The 24,019-nt window shown below is 36.9% G+C and overlaps 2 protein-coding genes across 6 annotated transcripts; one reads left to right on the top strand and one right to left on the bottom strand.

Moving 5' to 3' along the window:
- The first annotated feature begins 6,799 nt into the window (after positions 1-6,799).
- Positions 6,800-9,225, top strand: LOC125250377 (mitochondrial ubiquitin ligase activator of nfkb 1-A). Of its 4 annotated transcripts, none has more exons than XM_048162904.1 (5): positions 6,800-7,542; positions 7,621-7,739; positions 8,027-8,114; positions 8,191-8,311; positions 8,516-9,225. In XM_048162904.1, exons 1-5 carry the CDS (start codon positions 7,461-7,463, stop codon positions 9,000-9,002), a joined length of 897 nt encoding a protein of 298 aa, XP_048018861.1. In that variant the 5' UTR covers positions 6,800-7,460; the 3' UTR covers positions 9,003-9,225. The 4 variants fall into 4 exon arrangements, with proteins under 4 accessions (XP_048018861.1, XP_048018863.1, XP_048018862.1 ...); XM_048162906.1 differs by having other exon boundaries at positions 6,801-6,985; XM_048162905.1 differs by having other exon boundaries at positions 6,801-6,985; positions 7,616-7,739.
- A 2-nt stretch (positions 9,226-9,227) lies between these two features.
- eif2b5 (eukaryotic translation initiation factor 2B, subunit 5 epsilon) lies at positions 9,228-21,032 on the bottom strand. 2 transcript variants are annotated; one of them, XM_048162902.1, is made up of 16 exons: positions 20,682-21,030; positions 18,336-18,460; positions 18,068-18,253; positions 17,784-17,961; positions 17,166-17,246; positions 16,981-17,058; positions 16,591-16,903; positions 16,287-16,432; positions 15,923-16,067; positions 14,394-14,495; positions 14,169-14,276; positions 13,945-14,035; positions 12,842-12,965; positions 11,098-11,223; positions 10,905-11,015; positions 9,228-9,538 (listed from the first exon to the last, which is right to left on the bottom strand). In XM_048162902.1, exons 1-16 carry the CDS (start codon positions 20,820-20,822, stop codon positions 9,473-9,475), a joined length of 2,121 nt encoding a protein of 706 aa, XP_048018859.1. In that variant the 5' UTR covers positions 20,823-21,030; the 3' UTR covers positions 9,228-9,472. The 2 variants fall into 2 exon arrangements, with proteins under 2 accessions (XP_048018859.1, XP_048018860.1); XM_048162903.1 differs by lacking the exon at positions 9,228-9,538 and adding an exon at positions 10,466-10,702 and having other exon boundaries at positions 20,682-21,032.
- Positions 21,033-24,019: the final 2,987 nt, after the last annotated feature.

The following is a 24,019-nucleotide window of genomic DNA, read 5'->3' as shown; positions in this document are numbered from 1 at the left end:
AACAACGCGCGCAAGACCAGAGTTCTCACGTGAGACTGGCCCTGTGTCTCAATCAGCTCCCTAGCTCCCTAGGTCGTGAATCAGTATAATGAAAGCGAATGTGGCTGATACCCTGATCAGTGCCCTGACTGCTGAACTAGGGAGCTGATTGAGACACGGTGGGATTATTATTAAAAATAGTAGCCCGCAAGAAGCTTAAAATACGAATTGCCTGTGCGCTGATTTGCAGCGAAAACAACATAAAGAAAAGAAGAATATGGAGAAGGAAATGTTTGGGGAGACACGAAGAACAAGGATTGTGTGTTCTGCAACGACAGTTGGAGCAAAATACATAACTTTTCAATGTGCTGCTGTTGATGGTCAAGCAAATGTTTGTGCTTTGCTTCTGTTTGATAAAATTGTAATGTTTATCTGAAACGAAGCCATGCTTGCTGATATTTTGGTCTATCCCAGCAAACAAGGGACGTCCCCCGGACGTTGTGAACGTCCGTTAAGGTCCGCGGCGGGCCAAAATTTGGTCCGCTTTGTAACGTTCGCTGGCGGACATACTTCCTACTGTTCGGAGGACGTCCGCGTTTGGTCCGGTTTAATGGAACTTTGTAACGTTCGCTGACGGACGTTCGGGGGACGTCCACTATTATCCCAGCGTTTGGTCCGCTTTGTAACGTTCGCTGACGGACGTTCGGAGGACGTCCGTGTTTGGTTCGCTTTTATTCACGTTCGCCGGAGTCCTTGCCGCTTTGTAGTTTGCGACGTTCGGAACATTCAAGTCCTACTCCTACTGACGTCCCTCATCTGGTATTTCCATAACAACACTTGTAAAAAAAAAAAAAAAACAGCGTTGCCTTTTATCAACAGACCTGACACCTTGAAACTCAGACAAAGGGCAAATGAAACTAAACCTACTGGATTTAAAGGAGGTTGTGTTCCTTAAAAATCCCTTTAAACATGATAATGGATTTACAGAAACCATGATTGTTTTGTTGTGCAGGTTGATATTATGGTTTTACTTCAAGTAAAAATAGTAATTGAATTCGGGTCATTCTACAGAAAAGTCCACTTTTGGTATGACAAAATGTCTTAAAATGTCTTTCTTTTTCTAACGTTTAAACTTAGACCACATTATTATATTACACATTGACTTTATGAATACAAATGACAGCTTTATGATTTATTATTATTATTATTATTATTTTGTGCATTTAAAGACAGCATGTACCATTTTTTGTCACTGTTACCATACTTCTCTGGCATTTTAAACATTTTTATGAAATGATATTTCTCAATTTTTTTCAGCACATGCAGTCAGAGTTACAGAAAAAAAGATAATGAAAAAAATAAGGAGATTATGTGTTTTTTTTTTTTCAGGTTAGTTAAAAGTGATTGAATTATGCTAATTTAATTATGCATGTATTTGCTATAACAATGGAAATATTTGAAAAACAGTTATAAACAAGTAATGCAATCCTTTACATCTTAATTCTTGAGTTTAGCAGAATTCAATGAATGTAAAAGTATTATCATGTCACATATGACACATTTTATTTAATGAGAAAAACAGTAACAACAGTGACACAATGAATCACCAGTGACAGATACATACACTCTAAAAAATAACTAATTACGCTGGGTTGTTTCAACCCAAGTTTGGGTCAAAAATGGACAAACCCAACCATTGGGTTAAATTTTTAAATGCATTTGTAACCCAACGGTTGGGTTTGTCCATATTTATAACAACCCAGCATTTTTTAGAGTGTAGGACCAAAGATAGCCTACTTATTCTTCAACTATAATCAAGGAGAGGAGACTAAATTTTTTACATTTTTTATACAATCAAAGACTTTTCATTGACACTTAGTGAAAGCAGTCAGTAAAAGATCATAAACAACATTTTAAAAATGTCTGTAAAATACGCTGTCCATAAAGTCGCTGCTTCTCAGCTTCTCAGTTTAGTCAAATACCCTCAATTTAGCCATATCTGACCAAAGAAGGATTAACAATAGGAAAAAAAGTTAGAATCACATTATTTAGTGCTATTTTATGCAAAATAACTAAATAAATAGCTTTGAATAAAGTTTTTTTTTCTATAAACAACACCAGTGACAGTAACACCAGTGACATTTTTCATGAAAAATGCATTTTATGGCTGCTGCAAGGTGTCAACCCACATGTTGTCAATCATGGTATATTCACTAAATTAAGTAGTTTAATCCATTTGTATTCTAGTTTTTTAAAATTCCCTAATAATAAAGTAGGTCACACCAGTGACTTCAACTAAAAGCTTCATATGAAATTATGATTTTCTAATTAAAATTTCTGATAACTGAAAAGAGATAGTGGACTTTCCATGTGTCTTTCTTCATGGATCTTCAGGAAATAGGAAGAAGGTAGTCAACTGATGTCAACAGTGTGATTTTTATTTCAAAATAAGAGATTTTTGTTAAAGGTAACACCAGTGACACAACACCAGGGTTTTTTTTTTTATATATTTTATAATATTTATTCAGCATTTGTTTTTTGTTTTTTTATGTCATTTACATAATATATTTGACAGTTATGCATACATTATTGTATTTAAACCCTGTTTCTGAGCTCAAAATAAAGCACTTTCCCACATGACTGTGGGGACGAGCACTTCTGTGCTGTTTGGAATTTTTATAATTAAAAAACAAATACTGCCACATTGATGCGCAAGAAGGTTTAATTGTTCAAATATTGTTTCATATTAAAATATATAAAAAAAATTGTTTTCAAGTGTAATATTTCTGTAAAGGGACAGAAAAGTTGACTTTTCTGTAGAATGACCCATTCATTGTAAAATGAAGTAAATATTAAAAATGAACAACTTTCATGTTAGCCTATGGGAAAAAATAATGGAGTAACTTCAACCTACTAACTAATTAAAGATGTCATCAGATCATGTGTGCTTTCAGCAGTTATCATTTTAAACATCAAAATCATGATGCCCCCCAACAGTAGGCTACTGAATATAAGATGTGGGATAATATAAGAATGGGACATTTTATCCAAGTCATCTCAATGGTAAAAAGTGTCCCAATCACCCTGAACTGGAGCTCTAAAATAATGTTATTGACTTCAACTGATGAATGCAGCCAAAGAAAAGATGAAGAATGGAAAAGCACTTTGCTGGCAAAGAAATTGGAAAATAACACAGGTAAGACAATTCCTATACCCATAAATACCTGTCAAACATGGTTTTATTAAAGAAAAGTTATTTAAAAAAAAAAAACTTTAATTTTTACACATAAGAAAGGTATAGCATGTGGCAAAAAGTGTAATATAGCCACACTGTGAGATACAAGCAAGTGACGATCGAGTGACGTCATTCTTTAGGTTACGCGCATGTAGCCATGGCAACGCTCGGCTGCGTCGACAGTTAACGGTCCTGCCGGTGATTTTCTCAGATGAGGCCTTGAGTTTTCTCTTTCGTCGGTCGAAAAGGTATTTTAAATTTTAGTTTAGCAGACATTGACTACCATAACCACTGTTTATCTTGTAAAGTTTAAATTATATGACAAGATTACATTTACAAACGTTTGCTGAAGTTGTTGTCCGTCGCGGCTGACCGTTACGGCCTATCTTCAAATGTACGCTAATCTTGGTCTCACGAATCCAAATTGTCAGTAACAAATGTTTCTTAATAGACAAACGATACCTGAAACATTATTGAATGTGTTCATTTTGTCGTTTTAGGTTAGAAGCCATCGAAAAAAACTGCCATCGGACTACCACAGCTGACAACGAGAGACGCGCGTGCACAACTGCATAACACACACACACACACACACACACACACACACACGGAAAGAGCACAACAATTAGGAAACTGCTCATTTACTATAAATAAATAAATGTATTTTTCTCCTTACAACGTATTTGTGTTCTTTTGTTAACCTAGAAGTAAAATAAAAAAACAATAAGAGGACTTAATCGAAAGTCCCCTAAACGTCCCGAATGGCCGCTGAACGTCCTGTGAACGTCCGGAGGACGTCTTTGCGGACGTCCCCGGGACAGCCAGAGGACCCTACACATGGACGTTCGGGGGACGTTCGCAGAGGCCATTCAGGGGACGTTCTGGGGACCTTTTTTTGTTAGCTGGGTAACTCCTCCCCGAACTCTCCGCTGCTCTGCATCTTGCTCTCTCATTGGCTGTCGGTCATCGCCGATGTAGTTTTCAGTCAGAACACTTTTCACACTGCAGGATTTTGAATCGCCGACAGGTCCAGATATTTAGCATGCCAAATATCTCACGGGGTCGGCGATTCTCTCAGATCACGTCTTTGCTCATTCACACTGCGTGATTGTCACTCGCGTGAACGAGCACCGATTTGCCTTTGATTTCGGGCATTTGTCGGCGATTTCTCAAAACCTGTCGGCGGGCCAAAATCGTGCAGTCTGAACTCGGCTTTAGAAGCTCAGTCACCACTTCCGGCTTGTAGCAGCTGGACTGAAATCACGCGAGTAGGGCAGAGGGAAGCATACTTCCTACTGGGGCTGCGTTCCACTCCAAATATTTATGCCCTCCACTTGCTAACTTCCCTCCGTCTCGTGGACTAGGATGTGCGTCATTGCTTACGCTGCACGAGTGCCCACTACTGGCGGAACTCGTGCATAAGGTTTAATGGAACTCACTAAGCCCTTGATCACTTGGAATTCATGGAGCTGATCTATTATTTAAACCCTTTATTTACTTCTAAACTTGTTTTATGCACCATTCTAAATGCATATTGTTGTTGGAGAAAATATAAATCCTAGGTATATGAGCTGTTGGAGAAATATAAAATTACAAAAAACGAATAAACTGAACTGTGAACAAAAGGTAGCTACAAGTATTATGCTATACACTATTATGCGATTAATTCTCAAAATAATTAATATCATACACAAGTTAAGCGCGATCTGATGTGACGTCACAATCAAGTTGAATAGAGAATACGATTCTGACGTCACGCCGCGTTGAGTTCTGGGTAACTTCTTTGTTTATACGCCATCTTGACAGGATCGCACAGCATTTCCGTCATTGAGTTTAGTGCAGTATTTTGTTTTCTGTCATGATTGTGAAAAATTTCACCATTGTATGTCATTAATGCTGCATCGATAATGGTGATAGTAACTCTGATAATCGTTCTGAGAGAGAACCGGACAATGAGCAACGTTTTTTGCCTTTTCTACGTGTAAAAACTGCAAGCAGGTCGAGGAGATGACGAGAAGACGCCGGATGGCATGGCACTGATTAAACCCACTGCATATCACTCAATAAAAGAATGACATTGCTGAGTGTTTTTTGAAATTTTTGGTTTAATTACCTTTTGCGAGTCTGACTCTCACTCCGCTCGTGAATTCATGACATTCAAATGCTTTTAAGAATGAAGAAACGCTTAATGCACAGAGACAAACACAAGATTCTGTACTGTTAAAGCATACTGTGTGGAGAACGCGTTGCGTTCATATTCAGGGCTCGTCTGCACCTCTTTTAATATAATGTCATCATACACTAAGCCAGCGTTTTTAAAAGGTGCCCTTGCAAGGACTCACTACTAAACTGTTGACAAGCTCCTAGGGTTTTGATTTTGTTTGTCATCTGTTGAAATAAATATAAAAATACAGTGTGTTCGTGTCCGTCTGTCCGCTGACTGACCCATAATCTCTGATTCTCTGGGATCGTGGAAAGGAATATTTACAATGACAACAGTTGTAGGCCTACTCAATATGCTCGTTTAAGCATAATTTAAACGTTTTCAACGAATAAATGAATCGATTTTTCTCAGCGTGTTGAACACATACTTTTATTTGGATATTCATATGATGGCTGAAGCAGCAGCGAGCGTCCAGTGTGCGACACGGTAAACAGATGAACATTGTAAACGAAATTCTACAAAACTTAGTTAAAAAAAAATATATATATATTATCATGCGATGCTATAAAATAGCTTCTGTTCCCTGCAAACGATGCCCTTAAAAATGTGAATGTTCCACTTAATGGCAGAAACAAAACAAAAGGTAAGCAAGTATCTGTATTCATTTCAGTGCAAGTAGTAGGGGGGCGATCCTGTCAAAATGGCGGCGCCGCCCCGGCATGCAACACGGCATGACGTCGGTTCGTAACGGCTCTGGTATTCTCTAGGTCAGTGGTTCCCAACCACATTCCTGGAGTACCCCCAACACTGCACATTTTGCATGTCTCCTTGATCAAGCACACCTGAATCAAGTCATCAATTCATTAGCAGAGACTCCAAGACCAGAAATGGGTGTGTCAGACAAAGGAGACATGGAAAATGTGCAGTGTTGGGGGTACTCCAGGAATGTGGTTGGGAACCACTGCTCTAGGTAGGATGTAGAGCAGTGAATCTCAACCTTTTTTGAGTAATGGACCCCCATCATATTTGGAGCCATCCTCAAGGACCCCAGAATAAAATTGGCTCATTGGTATCATTAATGTCTTTGTGATGACCAAATGCAATCATGTATAATTTACTACTACGTTAGTTGACTTGTCCTATATTTAGTCATATAGTCAGTTATATTATACATATATTATCTTCTTCTTTTATGGGAACATGTCAAATGTCAAAATATACAAAAATTCTTATTCAGATATTTTATAAGGACCCCCTGGCATTCTGTCAAGGACCCCTGGCTGAGAAACACTGATGTAGAGCTGCTTGATGAAGTGTACATCAAAGTAGACTCGCTCCCTAGGTCAAAATCGAGTGGGCGAGGGTTCTGTCCATATAAACTTACCTCGTCCACTTCACGAAGTGGAACGCACTTCAAAATGGCGGCGAGGGAAGTGTTTAGGGAAGTTCTCGAGTGCATGTCTAATAAAAGTGGAGTGGAACGCAGCCCGGAATTTGTGTTTCAGTGGGAGTGTCTTTACTTTTTGAACAGCCCTCCTGTGGACACACATATACTGACTATGCAACTAAATTGATGACGGATTGGATGTTTGTATAATAACCTTCAGGTGAGAAAGAGAATCCTAATGGAGAAAACCATTCAACTCGCATATTCTAAAGACTGCAGTAAATATAATATAAATGAAGTATAATCAAACTAGTGTTTATAGTATAAGTTTGAATAATTGTAGCCGTTGTTTCCTGATTCAGTGTACTCTGACATGTTTTACTTTCACTGAGGTTCGTTTGTCTGCTCGTACCTGTTGTTTTGCCGATACTTGCTAATGTATCGTTTCAGTGAGACGTCACGACATTAAGTTAACACTATAAAATGTGATTTAGATTTTTATTTTATTATATTATTTTTTGCGTTCAAGGTAAGGTTGCATTGAATCTGTTCACAAACATGACGTGGAAAAAATGAAAACAAAACTAGATTCTAGTCAAAAAAACTGAACTAGATGTACAGAAGGTGGATTTCTTTCCTTGTTGTTCCTAAATCTACAACTTTAACCATTAATAAACGCTTACTTAATGTGATATATGATCATATTTAAAAAAAACACACACACGAAAACTCCTCTAAAAAGAGCCAGCCACATTGCTACCGATTGTGCAGAAACTGGTAGGTATGGTTTACCATGTTTACTGTGTTATACAACTAAACATTTGTGACAAGCATGTCTCTCTTTCTCCAGAGCAGAAATGAGTGATTCTCTCCTTAACCCACTGACCGTCATATGTACGGGATCCTGCTTTGCCTTCTCTGGACTGTTTTATAAACTGTACTGCGAAAAAAAACTAGAAATACAGAAGCTGAAGGTAATGATTTCCCCATCACTGCTTGCAAAGCAATACAACAATTAAACACTGCTGTAATGTAGCCTAGATCTAAGGAGGTTGTAGATTCAAACCCAGAAGCTCTTATTCACAAAGTATCATCATTGTGTCTTTGATGAAGACACGACTTATCCTCAGTTTCCTCCAGGGAGGATATATTAAAGTTTACACCAAGTCACTTTGGATGAAACGGAAGGAGTCAGCTAAATTTGAATAGTTTTATAAAAGCTTGCACATCCAAACATTGGCCCGTTTCCTCCACTTTGCAGGAGATACCCAACTTCCAAGCAGACCATCACCTGCTCAGGATTCTGAATGCATCATCCAACAAGAGACTTAATTATGTTGCTGTAGAAGGTAGATAAAATAGTAAATAACATCTCATACTTTGAAATGTCTTAGTTTATGCATCTCTATATTGCCTCCATTACAGGATTGGTGCAGGCTGTTGGAGAGCCCATTTCCAGCCAGTATGTTCCACGGTGTTATGGTGTCATCCAAAAGATTACCGTGAACGAGCACTGGAAATACTGGAACTCTCTTCTGAAGTCATGGTAAATGCTTCACTGCCAATAATTTTGCTTGTTTAAGCAATTGGGTATGATTAATGAAGGCTGAATGGATGTTATGATGTGAATAAATAGCAGAACTAGTCCCTGGCATACTGTAACTGTTACTTAGTACATCTGAAACACAGTATTGCTTCATTATCTCTGTGCGTAAGATTGATAAAGCATGAAAAAACATCTTCCGCGCAGGGTCTCCAAAAAAGTGAACAAGAAGCAGACCACCAACACAGTGCCCTTCAGCTTGATCCAGCCCGGATCATACATCAGTGAGGTTTCTGTCCGCGTGGACTCGCCTCTGGAGGCGTCCGGTGATTACCTCAAGCAGGTGCACAAGCGCCTCAGGCATGCTAAAGAGGGGCTTGTAGATGTTGTTTTGCAAGAATTGAGTGGGGAGAAGCCTGTGGCCCAAGAAGAGCGAGAGGAGCTGCTGCGTGTGGGGGTGTCCCTCACAGGATTCGGCGAGCTTGTGCTGGAGCAGGATAAGATCATGAGATTACAACCACCCAAAGATGGCCGCAGCTATGTCCTGATCCCCAGCGATTATAAGAGCTTCATGCAGCGACATGAGAACAGCGCTAACATGTGGAAAGGGCTGACGGCTCTGTTTGGAATAACAGGGTTTACACTCTTAGCGGCTTTTATTCATAGTAGTCTTAAGGATAAAAAAACTAGCTGACTGTATTATGAAACAAAATCATGCACAGAATTATGGAACAAAATAACGCAACTGTTTTTGATTTTATTGTAGAGTTTTGCTAGTGAAAATATTTTTCAAGCCTAGTACACTCCAAGTGATCCAAACTATCCTTATATCAGTCTTTCTTTTTTTTTATGAATCTAATATTTCAGATATCTTATGTTTGAATATGTCACCAATATTAAAAGCCATTCACAACTCACGGCTGATCATGTTGACTTTAATCAATATAATTCTGTTGTGGACAAATGTGGTCCAATGAGTTTGTTCTTCAAAATAACTTATTTTGTGTTCCGAAGAAAGAAATTCATAACAACATGAGGGTAAATAACAGTATGTAAGTTTTCATTTTTGGCTGCAAAACACTTCAGATACCATGACTTGCGTTTCTTTAGGTTTTTAAAGTGTATGGATGACCGTCCAAAGTGTTTGAGTCACACGCGTGATGTTCACGTTAATTCATCTCCCTCTGAAGACTCCTCAGCTTCTTCTAACCACTGAATGAACTTCAAGAGCTATGGAGACACAAGATATAACAACTCCAAGTTAAAGGTGCCCTCGAATGAAAAATTGAATTTATCTTGGCATAGTTAAATAACAAGAGTTCAGTACATGGAAATGACATACAGTGAGTCTCAAACTCCATTGTTTCCTCCTCCTTATATAAATCTAATTTGTTTAAAAGACCTCCGAAGAACAGGCGAATCTCAACATAACACCGACTGTTACGTAACAGTCGGGGTGTATGCCCCCAATATTTGCATATGCCAGCCCACGTTTCCAACATTATAAAAGGCATTAGACAAGGGCAGCCAGTATTAACGTCTGGATGCGCAGAACCAAATCATCAGACTAGGTAAGCAAGCAAGAACAATAGCGAAAAATAGCAGATGGAGCAATAATAACTGACATGATCCATGATAACATGATATTTTTAGTGATATTTGTAAACTGTCTAAATGTTTCGTTAGCAATAGCATGTTGCTAATGTACTGTTAAATGTGGTTAAAGTTACCATCGGTTATTACTGTATTCACGGAGACAAGAGAGCCGTCGCTTTTTTCATTTTTAAACACTTGCAGTCTGTATAATGTATAAAACACAACTCCATTCTTTATAAATCTCTCCAACAGTGTAGCATTACCCGTTAGCCACGGAACACTATCAAACTCATTCAAAATCAGAAGTAAACAATATAACAGTATACAATACTCACATAATCCGACGCATGCATGCCGCATGCATGACGAACACTTTGTAAAGATCGATTTTGAGGGTTATATTAGCTGTGTAAACTTTGTTAAGACACTGTTTAAGGCAAGCGCGAGATCTGTGGGCGGAGAGCACGGGATTTAAAGGGGCCACAGCATAAATCGGCGCGTTTATAATGATGCCCCAAAATAGGCAGTTAAAAAAAATTTATAAAAAAAAAAAATCTATGGGGTATTTTGAGCTGAAACTTCACAGACACATTTAGGGGACACCTTAGACTTATATTACATCTTTTAAAAACATAATCTAGGTCACCTTTAACACAGTCCTCTTTCTCACAGAGATTCCGGTCAATTCCCACAAAAGTTGTTCTGGTAACTCTTCTGGCATTGTGTTATTTTGATCATTCACACTGCGTTCACAACTTTCCCATGATCTGAGCTTTCATTCACACATCATTGACAGTCCTATAAAGAGAATGAATTAATCCCAGTAATATTACTAGGGCCTGATACTGGGATTGTATTTTCTGGCATTCTGTCTCTGGCTTGCATACATGCAGAGAGCCCTCTGGTAATTTGAAAGCAATTTTCAGAAATCAAAGTACAATGTGAATGTGCAGTAGCTATAGGTTTCATTTTATAGCAAATAAACCTTAAAGAATCTCACCCCTTGATTACGGCGGAGTTGTTGGCTCTTGTCTGTGGTGACACCCTGTGAGAACCAGCGCATGATGACATCCTCCTCCAAGATCTCCAGCTGGTACATACTCATCAGCACCTAAAGTGGACAGAGATTACATACAATCAGCCAGCAACAGACATGGAACTTGTGGTTGACTACAGAAAAAGAGGCAGCTCACTTTGACCATAGCTGCCCAATGGGTGTCAAGTTCAAGGAAAACCTCCTCCATGGAAGTCAGACAGTCCATTTGGTCTTGAGCCCTCTTCACGTAGTTCTTGAAGACTGGCGCCCACTTCTTTAACAACTGTGAGGAAAAAATACAAGGACTGTTTTCAGTATCTTCTACTAGATCAGAAGATACTGAAATGAGATCAGTGCAGATCTAGACTGGAAATAGGGGCTTGTGGCAAAAATGTCACCAAAAATCAACAAAAGTGCCCCCCAAAAACGAATTCTCACTTTGTCTGTGTATGAATGACAAGAATACCTAAAATACCTTTTTCCCCCACACACAAACTTTTTAAATGTATTCTATTATTCAACATTAATGATCATTATTAAAACATAAAGGGCAATAACCAACAATAATTATTGAAACATATCAGGTGTAGCCAAGCATATCAGGCATATAGCTTCACTGCCAAAAAACATTAAAAAAAATGACAAGTATTGCACTTTTTGTTCTTTGTTATGTTAAAGGGATAGTTCACCCAAAAATGAAAATTCTGTTATTAATTACTCAACCTCATGTCGTTCCAAACCTGTAAGACTTTCATTGATCTTCGGAACACAAATGAAGATCTGAGATCTTTCTGTTCCTCCATAGACAGCTACACAATTGACACTTTGATGCTTCAAAAAGTTAAAAATTAAAACTTTAAAACTAAATTGAGTGGTTTAGACTCTATCGCTTTATATGATGAACAGATTTAATTTAGGCTTTTATTCACATATAAACATTGATAAGAGAACATAAATAGAAGCGCAATCGAACCTGATTGACGTGCGAGAACAAACCTCTTGCGGAAGCTCAAATGTGCTGCATAACAAGAATGAACCTCACTGGTTCTCACACACATCAAGCAAGCATGCTTGAGCTTCTGTTTACCACAACTGATGTGTGAGTTGATGAATGTTTATATGTGAACAAAAGCCTTAATTCAATTAATTCTTCATTATATAAAACGATCCTGTCTCTTCAAAAAACTGGGTCTAATCCGCTCAATTCAAATGGATCAGATTTACGATCTCCTTATGAACTTTTTGAAGCGTCAAAGTGTCAGTTGCGTTTCTAAGGATTCATCAAAAAGATTCATTTGTGTTCTGAAGATGAACAAAAGTCTTACGGCTTTGAAACAACATGAGGTTGAGTAATTAATAACAGAATTTTCATTTTTGGGTGAACTATCCCTTTAACATAACATATTTTTTGTCCAGAATTTGTATAGCTAAAAAGTGTCAAGCATTGCACACATTTGCAAAAGTATCAGTTTTATTTCATAGATTAAAAACAGCTTTGAAATTATGCAACTGAAAAGCTGTTCTAAACCATCATCTTCCCTTAAAATGTCATTGGTCACTATTATTTAATGGGGCAGTAAGCGATTTCTGGTAAACGCTGTTGATATTTGAAATCACCAAAACAAAAACGCCCCTACTCAAAACACATCTTGATAGCTCCGCCCCCAAACTCACAAACACGCTACGCAACACAGGCACCTCCCCTCTCATGAGTGAAAGTGCTCCTTACTGCTGATTGGCTACAAGTGGTGGTCGGTACAATCCACTTTCAACAGCATTTCTCAGAAATCACTTACTGCACCTTTAAAGTGATGATTAAGGAATGTGATGCCGTCTGAAAAAAAAAGTTTTCAGTAAGAAGATTTTTTTATTTAATTTCTGTACATATCAGACATACTCACAGGGAGCAGGTGTGATGAATACTGAGCTGTGGTTATCTGTGCCCCCTGCTGGTGGAAAGGAAACTCAAGCACAACTCTCATCAAGATTTGCATTACTTCCTTCAAAGAAATGTTGTAGGCATACCTGAGAAGAAACAATGACATTTACCTGCATTAGAATGAAATTATATCTAAAATGAGTATGACCGTTTCAAGTTTTCTGAAGCCCTACATTAGTTTAGTGTGAGGAACAGATTAAAAAAGCCTCCATTTGCTGCAAGTCTTCCCCTCCACCCCATAGACTGTATAAAAAAAAATAAAAAAAAAACCAATGGGCATGTCTTCATTTCCTTTAACTATAGAAAAATGAAGGCAAAATATCCCAGAAATAACTTTACATTGTAATCGGCAAGTTGCTCGGAGCCCGAGTCTGCGCAGTAGTGATCCTGAGGTGGAGCTGCGGCATCAATGTCCCGCCCATACTCCCGCAGACTCGAGCGCAAGCACAGCTGTCAATAATGAAATTACACCCCATTTGTTTGCTTGAACATACGTCTGTGTGATAAGAAGGTCCTAAAATACAGAAATCATCTTTAGGAAAAAATTATTTGAAGCGCAATTGGATTTTTTAGTTTTGCTCGCTTCCCATCCGATTACATGGAAAGGGGAGGGTTTATATCCTATAGTGCAGGCAGCCACCAGGGGGCAATTGAAAAACTTTGGCTTCACTTTTCAGAACATGTGCAGCACACTTGAGCTGCCCTAACTACCAAATTTAATTCTCCATTTTTCAAAATCGAATATTGCACTGACATATAGCCAAAGCCATGGTCAACCATACAATCTTCCATATGAGTTTTGGTCTGTTACTCTCACAATGGCTTCAGAAAACCTGGAATCTTGTAGTTCACCTTTATATGGCCTACTTTTATAATACTTTCATACAGTTTTTTTTTCTTTTTTTCTTTTGTAGCTTTATAGCTGAAGTCACTATTTTTGAACCTGCTGCAAAGCATCTCCTCTTGTGCGCCATAAAGAAAATAACAGCATATTGATTTGTAACATAAGGACAGTAATTTATCTCAAAGTGTTTAAACAACTGGATCTTTGTAAATTTAACTTACTTGAGTGAGTTAATCTCAAGGACCAGATTGTCACAACCTATATTCTCATCCAATCCTCTCTGTAACGTTCCATGAACCTCGTTCTGAAACACTGAGGGCAAAAGAAAAATTGGTATAAAACTGGGAGTTCTGAGTGAACTTAGAAAGGTAAAATAGAGCTCTTGAAAATATGGATGTGACATATATGGATTCAACAATTTGGATTTCATGTTTACAGTTCTCACCTTTGACATCATCCAATTCAGGTGATGCAGTATGGCTTCCAGGGTCATGTGATCCCTCACTGACCTCACTTTCACTGTCACTCTCTGGGTCAGGATTCAACACTAGGCCTGGAAACACAACATCACCATTAATGTCAGTTTAATTCCCTTTTTTAAATAAAAGCATTACTTCACCCAAAATTGAAAGCAGTCATTATTCATCCTTATGTTGTTCCTGACTCTCACCCCAAATGCCATCAGCAAGCTCATCTTCCTCTGTGTCATCAAGACTGCTGCTTTTCCATCTGTATCCTTTACCCTCTGAACCCACCTCTGCTGGGTTAAAAACTGACAAAACACAATTCTAAAGTGACACTTTGCTCATGTGACTCAAACATTGAACATTTTTATATACACAGTACAGTCCAAAAGTTTGGAACCACTAAGATTTTTAATGTTTTTAAAAGAAGTTTCGTCTGCTCACCAAGGCTACATTTATTTAAATAAAAATACAGTAAAAAACAGTAATATTGTGAAATATTATTACAATTTAAAATAACCGTTTTCTATTTGAATATATTTCACAAAGTAATTTATTCCTGTGATGGCAAAGCTGAATTTTCAGCATCATTACTCCAGTCTTCAGTGTCACATGATCCTTCAGAAATCATTCTAATATGCTGATCTGCTGCTCAAGAAACATTTAATGTGTACAATTGTACAAAATATTTGTGTACAATATTTTTTTCAGGATTATTTGATGAATAGAAAGTTCAAAAGAACAGTGTTTATCTGAAATCTAATCTTTTGTAACATTATAAATGTCTTTACTGCCACTTTTGATTGATTTAATGCATCCTTGCTGAATAAAAGTATTCAGTTCTTTAATTTCTTTAAAAAAAAATAAAAATAAAAATTCTTACTGACCCCAAACTTTTGAACGGTAGTGTATAATGCTACAGAAGCTTTGTATTTCAGATAAATGCTGTTCTTTTGAACTTTCTATTCATCAAGGAATCCTGAAAAAAAAAAAGTACACAACTGTTTTCAACATTGAAAATAATCAAAAATGTTTATTGAGCAGCAAATCAGCATATTAGAATGATTTCTGAAGGATCATGTGACACTGAAGACTGGAGTAACGATGCTGAAAATTCAGCTTTGCATCACAGGAATAAATTACTTTGTCAAATATATTTAAATAGTACACAGTTATTTTAAATTGTAATAATATTTCACAATATTACTGTTTTTTACTGTATTTTTAATTAAATAAATGTAGCCTTGGTGAGCAGACGAAACTTCTTTTAAAAACATTAAAAATCTTAGTGGTTCCAAACTTTTGGACTTCACTGTATATATATATATATATATATTTTTTTTTTTTTTTTTAATTTTTACTGGCAATAACATTTCTTGTCAAAATAGATTGACATTTTTTTCCCCCAAGAATATAAGAACACTTTAATGTGTCTTTGTTACAGTGTAATTCCACAAGTAAGTACCATTAACAAAATGTACTTTACAAGTTTAAGGTTATTTGCTTGTAATTATGCATAATTTACTGTTATTACTATAATAAAACACATGTAACATATGACAAGGTCACGTTCAAATAAAGTTACCAAATATAATCCCATCAGATTTTCAAAATATACGGCCCCACAAATTCTGATCATCCCAGTGACCTCCAGAGTTTAAAATCACTGTCAATGTGACAGCCCTGACACAGTTATTTGAATTTCATAGAACTTGTAAATAAAAATGGCACAAACCTTTCTGTTTGATTTTGTCTTTATTGTAGCCAACATCATTGTCATCACTCAAGAACTCATCATCATCTTCATCATCCTCTTCATCTGGATGGTGCATGGACAGAACTGTGCCTTCTTGAAGAGCAATATCTGGACCCACCACAACCTGCATATTAACATTTGGTTGGAAAACAAGGGAACAAGCTGATTGATTTGTACACACAAGATTTTTCAGCCTCTGTACGATGAACTAGGATCAAGTCAGGTGTAGAGACCAAATATGCATTTAAAAAATGTGGACACCTTCATGTCTTCAATATTTATATTTAAAATATATATAAAGTGTATATATTATATATAATGCAACAAATGAGTGGTTTCTTACATTGTAGGCAAGCACACACTGATCATTCAAAACAACTCCGTGTTTCACCTCCACACAATCACAGATAACTGACTGCTTCACCTTCACATTGTTTGCTATGTGGACTCTATTCCATATGTAAGCTCTTTCCAGAGTCACATTGTCTCCTAAGTAGACAAAACAGCAGTTAACAGGGTGTCAATCAAATAGATTTTATCATCATGACATGGCATTTTCAAAAATGGCAACATATAAACAAATGATAACTGAACTGACTTTTGGCAAGCATGAATCGAAACTAATTCAGTTACTATAAAGACAGTACCGATGACACAGTTTGCTCCAATCACAGTATTTGATATGGTGCAGTTTGCTCCAATCACTGTATTTCGGCCAATAAGCACATTTTCCTCCATCTGGCTGCCGTGACCCAGACTGACCCCTGGCTCACGGTACACATTATGTCGAGAGTGTGTACAGCTCTGGCCTTCTTGGTCTGCAAAGTTGGCCTCAGGTGTGATCGGATAGATCCAGCGTCGGATCATGTCGGAAGAGATTGTGTCGTACATCAGGAGGTTAGACACACGAGCCCCATATCCATCTTTAGTGACATGCATGTGGATCTGGTTTCCCAGGATCTATGGAAAAAGAAACCCTTTATTAGATCATATAAGTATTCATAAATAAGCAATTGACTTGATTCTGTTTTTCATACCTCTTCATTGACTAGAATCCCACGGACAAAGTCATTTTTTGTTTGGTAGTCAAAGTTGTCTGTGAAAAGCTCAGCAACCTACGTTACACAATATTCATCAACCAATATGTTCATAACTTACACAAAACAAACACAGCTGTAAAAAAAAAGAAAAAAAAAAAAAAAAAAAGAAAAGCCACACTCACCTGTGGAGAACAGATGCTAATATGACAATCCAAAAGATCAAACCTAATTTCAAATTCGTCACTTCCACTATGGAAAATATTCTGTGTGAAAAGAAGGAACAACTATAATCACTGCAATTATTTTTATTTGTTTTTATGATTTTTATGTGCTTTGTCAAGCTGACTGAGAATGTATGCATACATTATAGTATTATATGATGGACCGCCTGATTTTCATTACTGTTGAACATGACTGAGAATGAGATATTACAAGTTCAAAAGCAAAACAGAAGTAGTGTAGCTTGTCATATAGGCTTTATGTAGCCTTTGTTCAAACACAAAATTCTAAAGATGGCTGCATGCTTGTTTCATTGCCGCATAAGGTCTGTAACAACATGCCAACAACCATTAAGAACCCCTCAGCAACTATCTGACAACGCCCTAGAAACCAACCAGAACACTCAAGCAAAAGAGTAACAATGCCTTAGCAAACACCCATAACACCCATCGTGTTGCCGAGTTCTGCACACAGTTTCTTCATAGAATGTAAAAATCTATTTTGATAGGATTTTTGGGTGAAATACAAGCTTCAAAGACTTCAGGAGATTCACCCACAGCACTGAGTGAGAAATATCTCACCATAGGGAAATGAAGTCTCTTTAATGCCTGTGCTTTCTGGTAATGAAGAATGCGCTTGCTTTTGCTGTCCATAGCTACTATGATGTCATCATCTTCACAGCGAGTCTTGTGGCCTGGCGAGGACTCTTTGAAGATCATGGTCATCACAGAGACATTCTTCTCCATTTTGCGCCGCTGTCTTTAAAGAAAGAAAAAAAATGGTTTAATGATATACAGTATGAATGCCAAACAATCCAGTTTACAGGCAGGGCTGCCCATGTTTCCTGTGGAGAGATGACACTCACCTGTGTTCTTGTAAAGCCTGAGAAACATCAATGTTGGACACCACATCCCCATATACCAGCAGAAAGTCAGAGCGGACTAGAGTTTTTGCGTCCACGTCCCTTAATACATCTCCAAGGGAACGGTATAGATCAGAGGTGATGATGTGGACTATATTGGGAGATGTGGGGCGGCACCATTTTGACTTTCTGTAAAATAAAACAGCAAATAGTGAGTCATCAGGATCACAGTCATTCTCTGATATCAACATAAAGAGTCACAGTGTCTCACTGTAAGTGTTCCTTTATTTTGCTGGACATCCAGCAACAGAAGACAAAGGTCTCTTGCACTCCAGTAGATGTCAGAAACTCTAGTGTGTAGTCAATCATGGAGACATTAGCCAGAGGCAGAAGGGCCTGATGGGAGAAAGCAAAAGAGAAAAGACAGTCTATTAATGGTCTAGAAATCTGAATTAAACAGGCAACAAGTGATGCACTCTGATCCAAAAGTCATCAGGTGAAACCATAGTACTTTTATACATTCAGTGTCACTGAATGATAACCATATTCACAGCAGGCAAAAATAATTCACTGTTTATTTTACTCATCTTTTTTATATTGACAATCGCATTCTATAACCGAACTCACACCTGTAAATTTTCAAGACTCACCGAGCAGTGTGAACGGAACCAGAATGGACAACCTAATTGTCTGTCACATCACACAGAGCCACTCTGTGCTGCACAAATGCGTGTCTACCATGTGTTGCAGATTTTTGTGTGTGGTTTCGGTAACTTACAGCGACAGAGATATGAACTGTGTGTCATCTGAAGGTTTTAGATCCAGCAACTGATCTCCACCGAAGCTGCTCCGGTCAGTTTTGTGTCCTACCACATGCGACTCAAATGCTCTGCTCTCCACCCAGCTATAAAAGCTGCTGTCAGTTAATGAAGATTTGACAGGTGAACTCGTTGCTTGATTGGACTCTTGTGTTAAAAGTGATAGAAAAAACTTTTGATAGAAAGAACTTTGAGGTTTTATGGATGTTGACATCTTTGATATTACTTTGGTCGTTGTTATGATTAGGGGAGAGCGGGGTAAGTTGTCACACTCTTCATAATGCCAAAATTAGAGGCTCTATCTCAAAAATCAAACAGCCACTTTGTGTGACTTCTTCTTCCATAGTCAACTTCCTGGTCACATGTGGTCAAGATTGCTCTAATCTGAGGTTAGCACAATTTTCTTATTTTTTGGCTTAAAAAGTAAATAATTTGCACTTTAAATTTTATGCAATACAATTTTGTTAGGTATGAATGTTAAAAATTATTATTTTGCACAACATAGAGGAGACAATAACGTGTCCTTTGATACTTTAGCTGACATGCTATGTTGAGCGAACCTTGAGATTTAGCCAACATTAGCACACGTCAGTTTGGGGCAAGTTGTCTCAATGACTTTGGGGCAAGTCGTCACATGTGACAACTTGCCCCAGTACAAATAAACACATAGAACATACTCAAAAAAGAGGTTCAACATGTTACGTCAGTTATGTTCAGAGATTAAACATGTTAAGTTAAGTGAGTTATCTGCAGTATTCCATTCAGTTATTATCATGGATCTATGTGCAAGCCAGAGAAAGTTTGAGTTTAAAGTTCAAAGTAAAGTGATCTTGCCACTTAATGTGTTTTAACTGAAATGTGTATTGTTTGGATTTAAATAATTGTTTTTCCAAATTCTCTAGGCATGATTGTTTATATATCCAGTTCTGGTTTGAATTTAAAAATTAAAATCAATAATAACAATTAACTAGTGTGACAACTTACCCGCCGATGGGGCAAAATGTCACAAGTGCACATTCTCTATTCAACAGTCTACAACTCCGTAATGAGATAAGATATGAAAATGTAATGAATGCAACATATGTGCCCAAGACTTCCTTCTTTCATTTGGTATGACATTTATACCATTGTGATGTATGGTGCTCAGTAAATGTTAGACAGTGTGAAAAGTGTGACAACTTACCCCGCTCTCCCCTACTGTTAAGAGAATAGGGGCTTGACTTATTGCATGTTCATAAAGACAGTATTTGAGATGCTACTTTAAGTAGTTGTTTGAACGGGTCATTTCGAGACTCTCACCTGTAAGTAAATACGGCTGTCAATCCCAAAAACTGACAGTGTAAACGTAGCCATAGTCAACCATGGTTTATACTATTTTTCGATAGAATGCATGCAGATGCTTTATGTCTATGGACAGGTTATGAACAATAACAAAGATGACTTGAAGGTGAAACCTAAGTTTTGTCTATTTCACAATTTGTTTATTATACGTGATGAAAATTAATATTCAATTCTTTGTTTTCAAAAAAAAAAAAAAAAAAAAAAAAAACCTCATCCTACTGTTCTAATGCAAACATGCATCTTGTTAGTACAAGAAAAGTTGAGACAAGTACAGAGCCTCTTCTATTATCATAGTACGTCCACAAACATTTTTATTAACATGGCAACATGCTTATTATTTACACAAGCTAACTAATATTTGTACAATATTTTTACAACATTATAGTGATTAGGCAGGAGGACTATGAGTATGGATCGAGAGGCACACATGTGCTCGCAGTGATGTTCATTTCACTCACCCGCGGCTGGTCTTTGGTGACGGGGAAGAACCTGCGGTTGAAGCTGTCGGCAATGAGAACAGCCTGCAGTGGCTGCTCCTCTTCATCCTTATCCGATACTGCCTTTCTAGGGCGACTCTGTTTCCCTGTTTTGCTTGCCATGTTTGCCAACTGGGCCTGCAGTGTGTTAAGGAAACGCAATACAACGGCAATAAGCGTTGTATTTAGTGACCCGGAAGTTGTCTCTAGCAAGTCGGTATAATGTTTACAATATTAATTCTTCAGTTTTAACTCTTAACTGCGAAACGTCAGTTTAATATCATAGTTACAGTTTTATAGTCAGTGTTATTCAGTTATAAATTATTTTCCAGGCTGCGGCTGAAGAGTAACGTAAACGGCGTTGTCACATGAGAAACGTTACTTTTCTCAGCGCTGGTATAGAATGGACCAATCACAAGCTAAGACTTTTATTTAAGAAATACTTGCATTTATCAAGGATGCATTAAATTGATAAAAAAGACAGTAAAGTATTTGAGAATAAATATGCAACAAATTGATTTACAAAGTGTTTACGCATATAGACTACTCTTTGTGAAAGCCGTTGATGTTGAGGTTTCAGTAGGGGACAAAAATTCTGTCTGCCATATCCTGTTGCCCCAAAGGTTAAAGAGACTCATTAATACCCCAATAGTAGAGTAGGATGGACTCTTTGAATCATGTTACATTTTGTGCTATGACAATTAAATCAGAAAATGTTTCTATTTATTTCACTTAATACATTGGCTGATGAATCGTCATCCTGCACATGCTAAGCTATCTTGACATGTTATAATTTAAAAGTAAATATACATTGTTCTTAATTTTATACACAAGCTATGAAATCCCCTTCTAATGCACAACATGGGTCAAAAATGACCCGTATTCATTTCCTATGTTATTTCAATCTTGGCTGAGTGTTTCTTTGCTGAATCTTTGAAAGAAATATATTTTATAATTTATTTATTTCAGGTATTCCTTAAATATCTTTTTGATTTTCACGAATCATTATAGGCCTATTTATTTTTTTCTTTATTACTTTATAAACAAACACAGTTTTTGTATGTCTACATCAATTTTACACATATGAGTCAAAAATGACCCGTATTCATTTCCTATGTTATTTCAATCATGGCTCAGTGTTTCTTTGCTGAATCTTTGAAGGAAATGTATTTTATCATTTATTTATTCCAGGTATTCTTTAAATATCTTGTTTTTGATTTTCACAAATCATTATGTTTAATTTTTCTTTCATACTTTATAAACAAAAACAGTTTTTGTATTTCTACATCAATTTTACACACATGGGTCAAAAATTACCCATATAGAAACCTTTGCAAATTTTTGCAAGTAGGAACATATTTACTGCAGAAAACTATTCATCTGCCACACATTTCACATCTCAACATGGCTGCTTTTGTATATTTGATGGATGTAAGTCTTATTATATTTCATCTTTTTTATTTTTTGTCATAAATCAATACTACTGGTCAACCTTTACATCTATCAGTGTTCCTGAAAAGTAACAGTTTTGAACAAGGTTTCCGTTCAACAGTGAAATTATATAATAAGTGTATTGATCAACGGTTTGATGTGTATTTGAAAATATTCTTGTGCTTTTGATTTTCTTTATCCATAGTGTTAGTATGGCTGGTCCATACTAAAATGGCTGAAATGGTTGTAGAGATGCTGCATACAAAACAGGATGGAGGCAATTTTTAGTCCTGATTCAGAGTCTGAAATGTCTGACGCTGATGACCTAGACTTTGTGCCACAGGGTCAGTCTGGAGTTATAGGTGTAAATCCAGATCCACTTGATGAAGAAGACTCCTGATGTGTCCTCTGAGGAGGAAACTCAGACCGAGTCCAATAAATTGAGCAAAAAGTGGGGATGCTCACTGCCCCCCACTCAGGGCAGAACAGAAGTATCCCGAGGAGCTGCCCAGGACCTTCACCTGGTTCAACAGCTATTTCACCAAAAGATGCCTAGGATATGTTGTGCATAAAGTCAAGTCAAGTCACCTTTATTTATTTAGTGCTTTTTATTAAGCAGATTGTGTCAAAGCAGCTTTACAGTGATAACTGGTAAATAATTTTGTCTGCACAGCAGCTCTTAAAGAAAATGGTCGTATTCGGTTGTAAAATCAATAATTAGTTCATTTATCTATATATCAGCAGCACTGAAGAAAACAGTGATGTCATCGTCCAGCTCAGTTCCGTTCGCCAAAATGGTTTCAATGCAGGCAGATCAAAAAGACACCATTGTATGCGAACAGAACTGAGCTGGATCATGACATCACTGTAAAAAAAGCTGAAAGTATACTTTGCGCAGTCGAACACAATTTAACCTGCACATACAAAGTTACAAAAAATCTGTATGCTGACCCTCGCTTACGCGAAAAAAATGAAGTACTGTATACTATGGCCTTTAGAAAGGTAATGACACAAAAAAATTTTCATTCAAAAAGTAAGAAAGGACTAATTAAAATAAGGATTTTTTATTGAGAAATACCTGGAATAATGAATGATGAAATTAATTTCTTGTAATATATGCAATATAGAAAATAATAACTCATTCAGGTCACTTTAGACCATGTTGTGTATGTCCAAAACTGTTACTTTTCAGGAACACTGACAGACATAAAGGATGACCAATAGCATTGATTTATGACAAAAAATTAAAATTATGAAATATAATATATAGCCTAATATATGAAATATAATAAGACTTACGTACATCCATCAAATATACAAAAGCAGCCATGTTAAAATGTGGAATGAGTGGCAGATGAACAGTTGTCTGCAGTATGTACCTACTTGCAAAAATGCAAATATTAAAGATTTCTATATGGGTCATTTTTGACCCATGTGTGTAAAATTGATGTAGAAATACAAAAAACTGTGTTTGTTTATAAAGTAAGAAAGAAAAATAAACAATGATTTGTAGAAAATCAAAAACAAGATATTTAATGAATACCTAAAATAAATAAATGATAAAATACATTTCTTTCAAATATTCAGCAAAGAAACACTCAGACATGATTGAAATAACATAGGAAATGAATACGGGTCATTTTTGACCCATGTTGTTTATTAGAAGGGTAGTGATACAAAAATGTTTTTTATTCAAAAAGTATGAAAGAAAAAATGAAAATGAGGATTTGTGATGATCAAAAACAAGTTAACTGAGGAATACTTGGAATACTGAATGATGAAATTAATTTCTTGCAAAGATATAGAAAATAAAATCTCAATCGGGTCATTTTTGACCCATGTTGTGCATCAAAGTGTTAAAGGGGGCATCTTCCCCAATATTTGTATTT

Source organism: Megalobrama amblycephala, linkage group LG17 (assembly GCF_018812025.1).
Source record: "Megalobrama amblycephala isolate DHTTF-2021 linkage group LG17, ASM1881202v1, whole genome shotgun sequence".
In the NCBI taxonomy this organism is placed as follows: domain Eukaryota; kingdom Metazoa; phylum Chordata; class Actinopteri; order Cypriniformes; family Xenocyprididae; genus Megalobrama; species Megalobrama amblycephala.
This window is presented reverse-complemented; position numbering and strand designations above follow the sequence as displayed.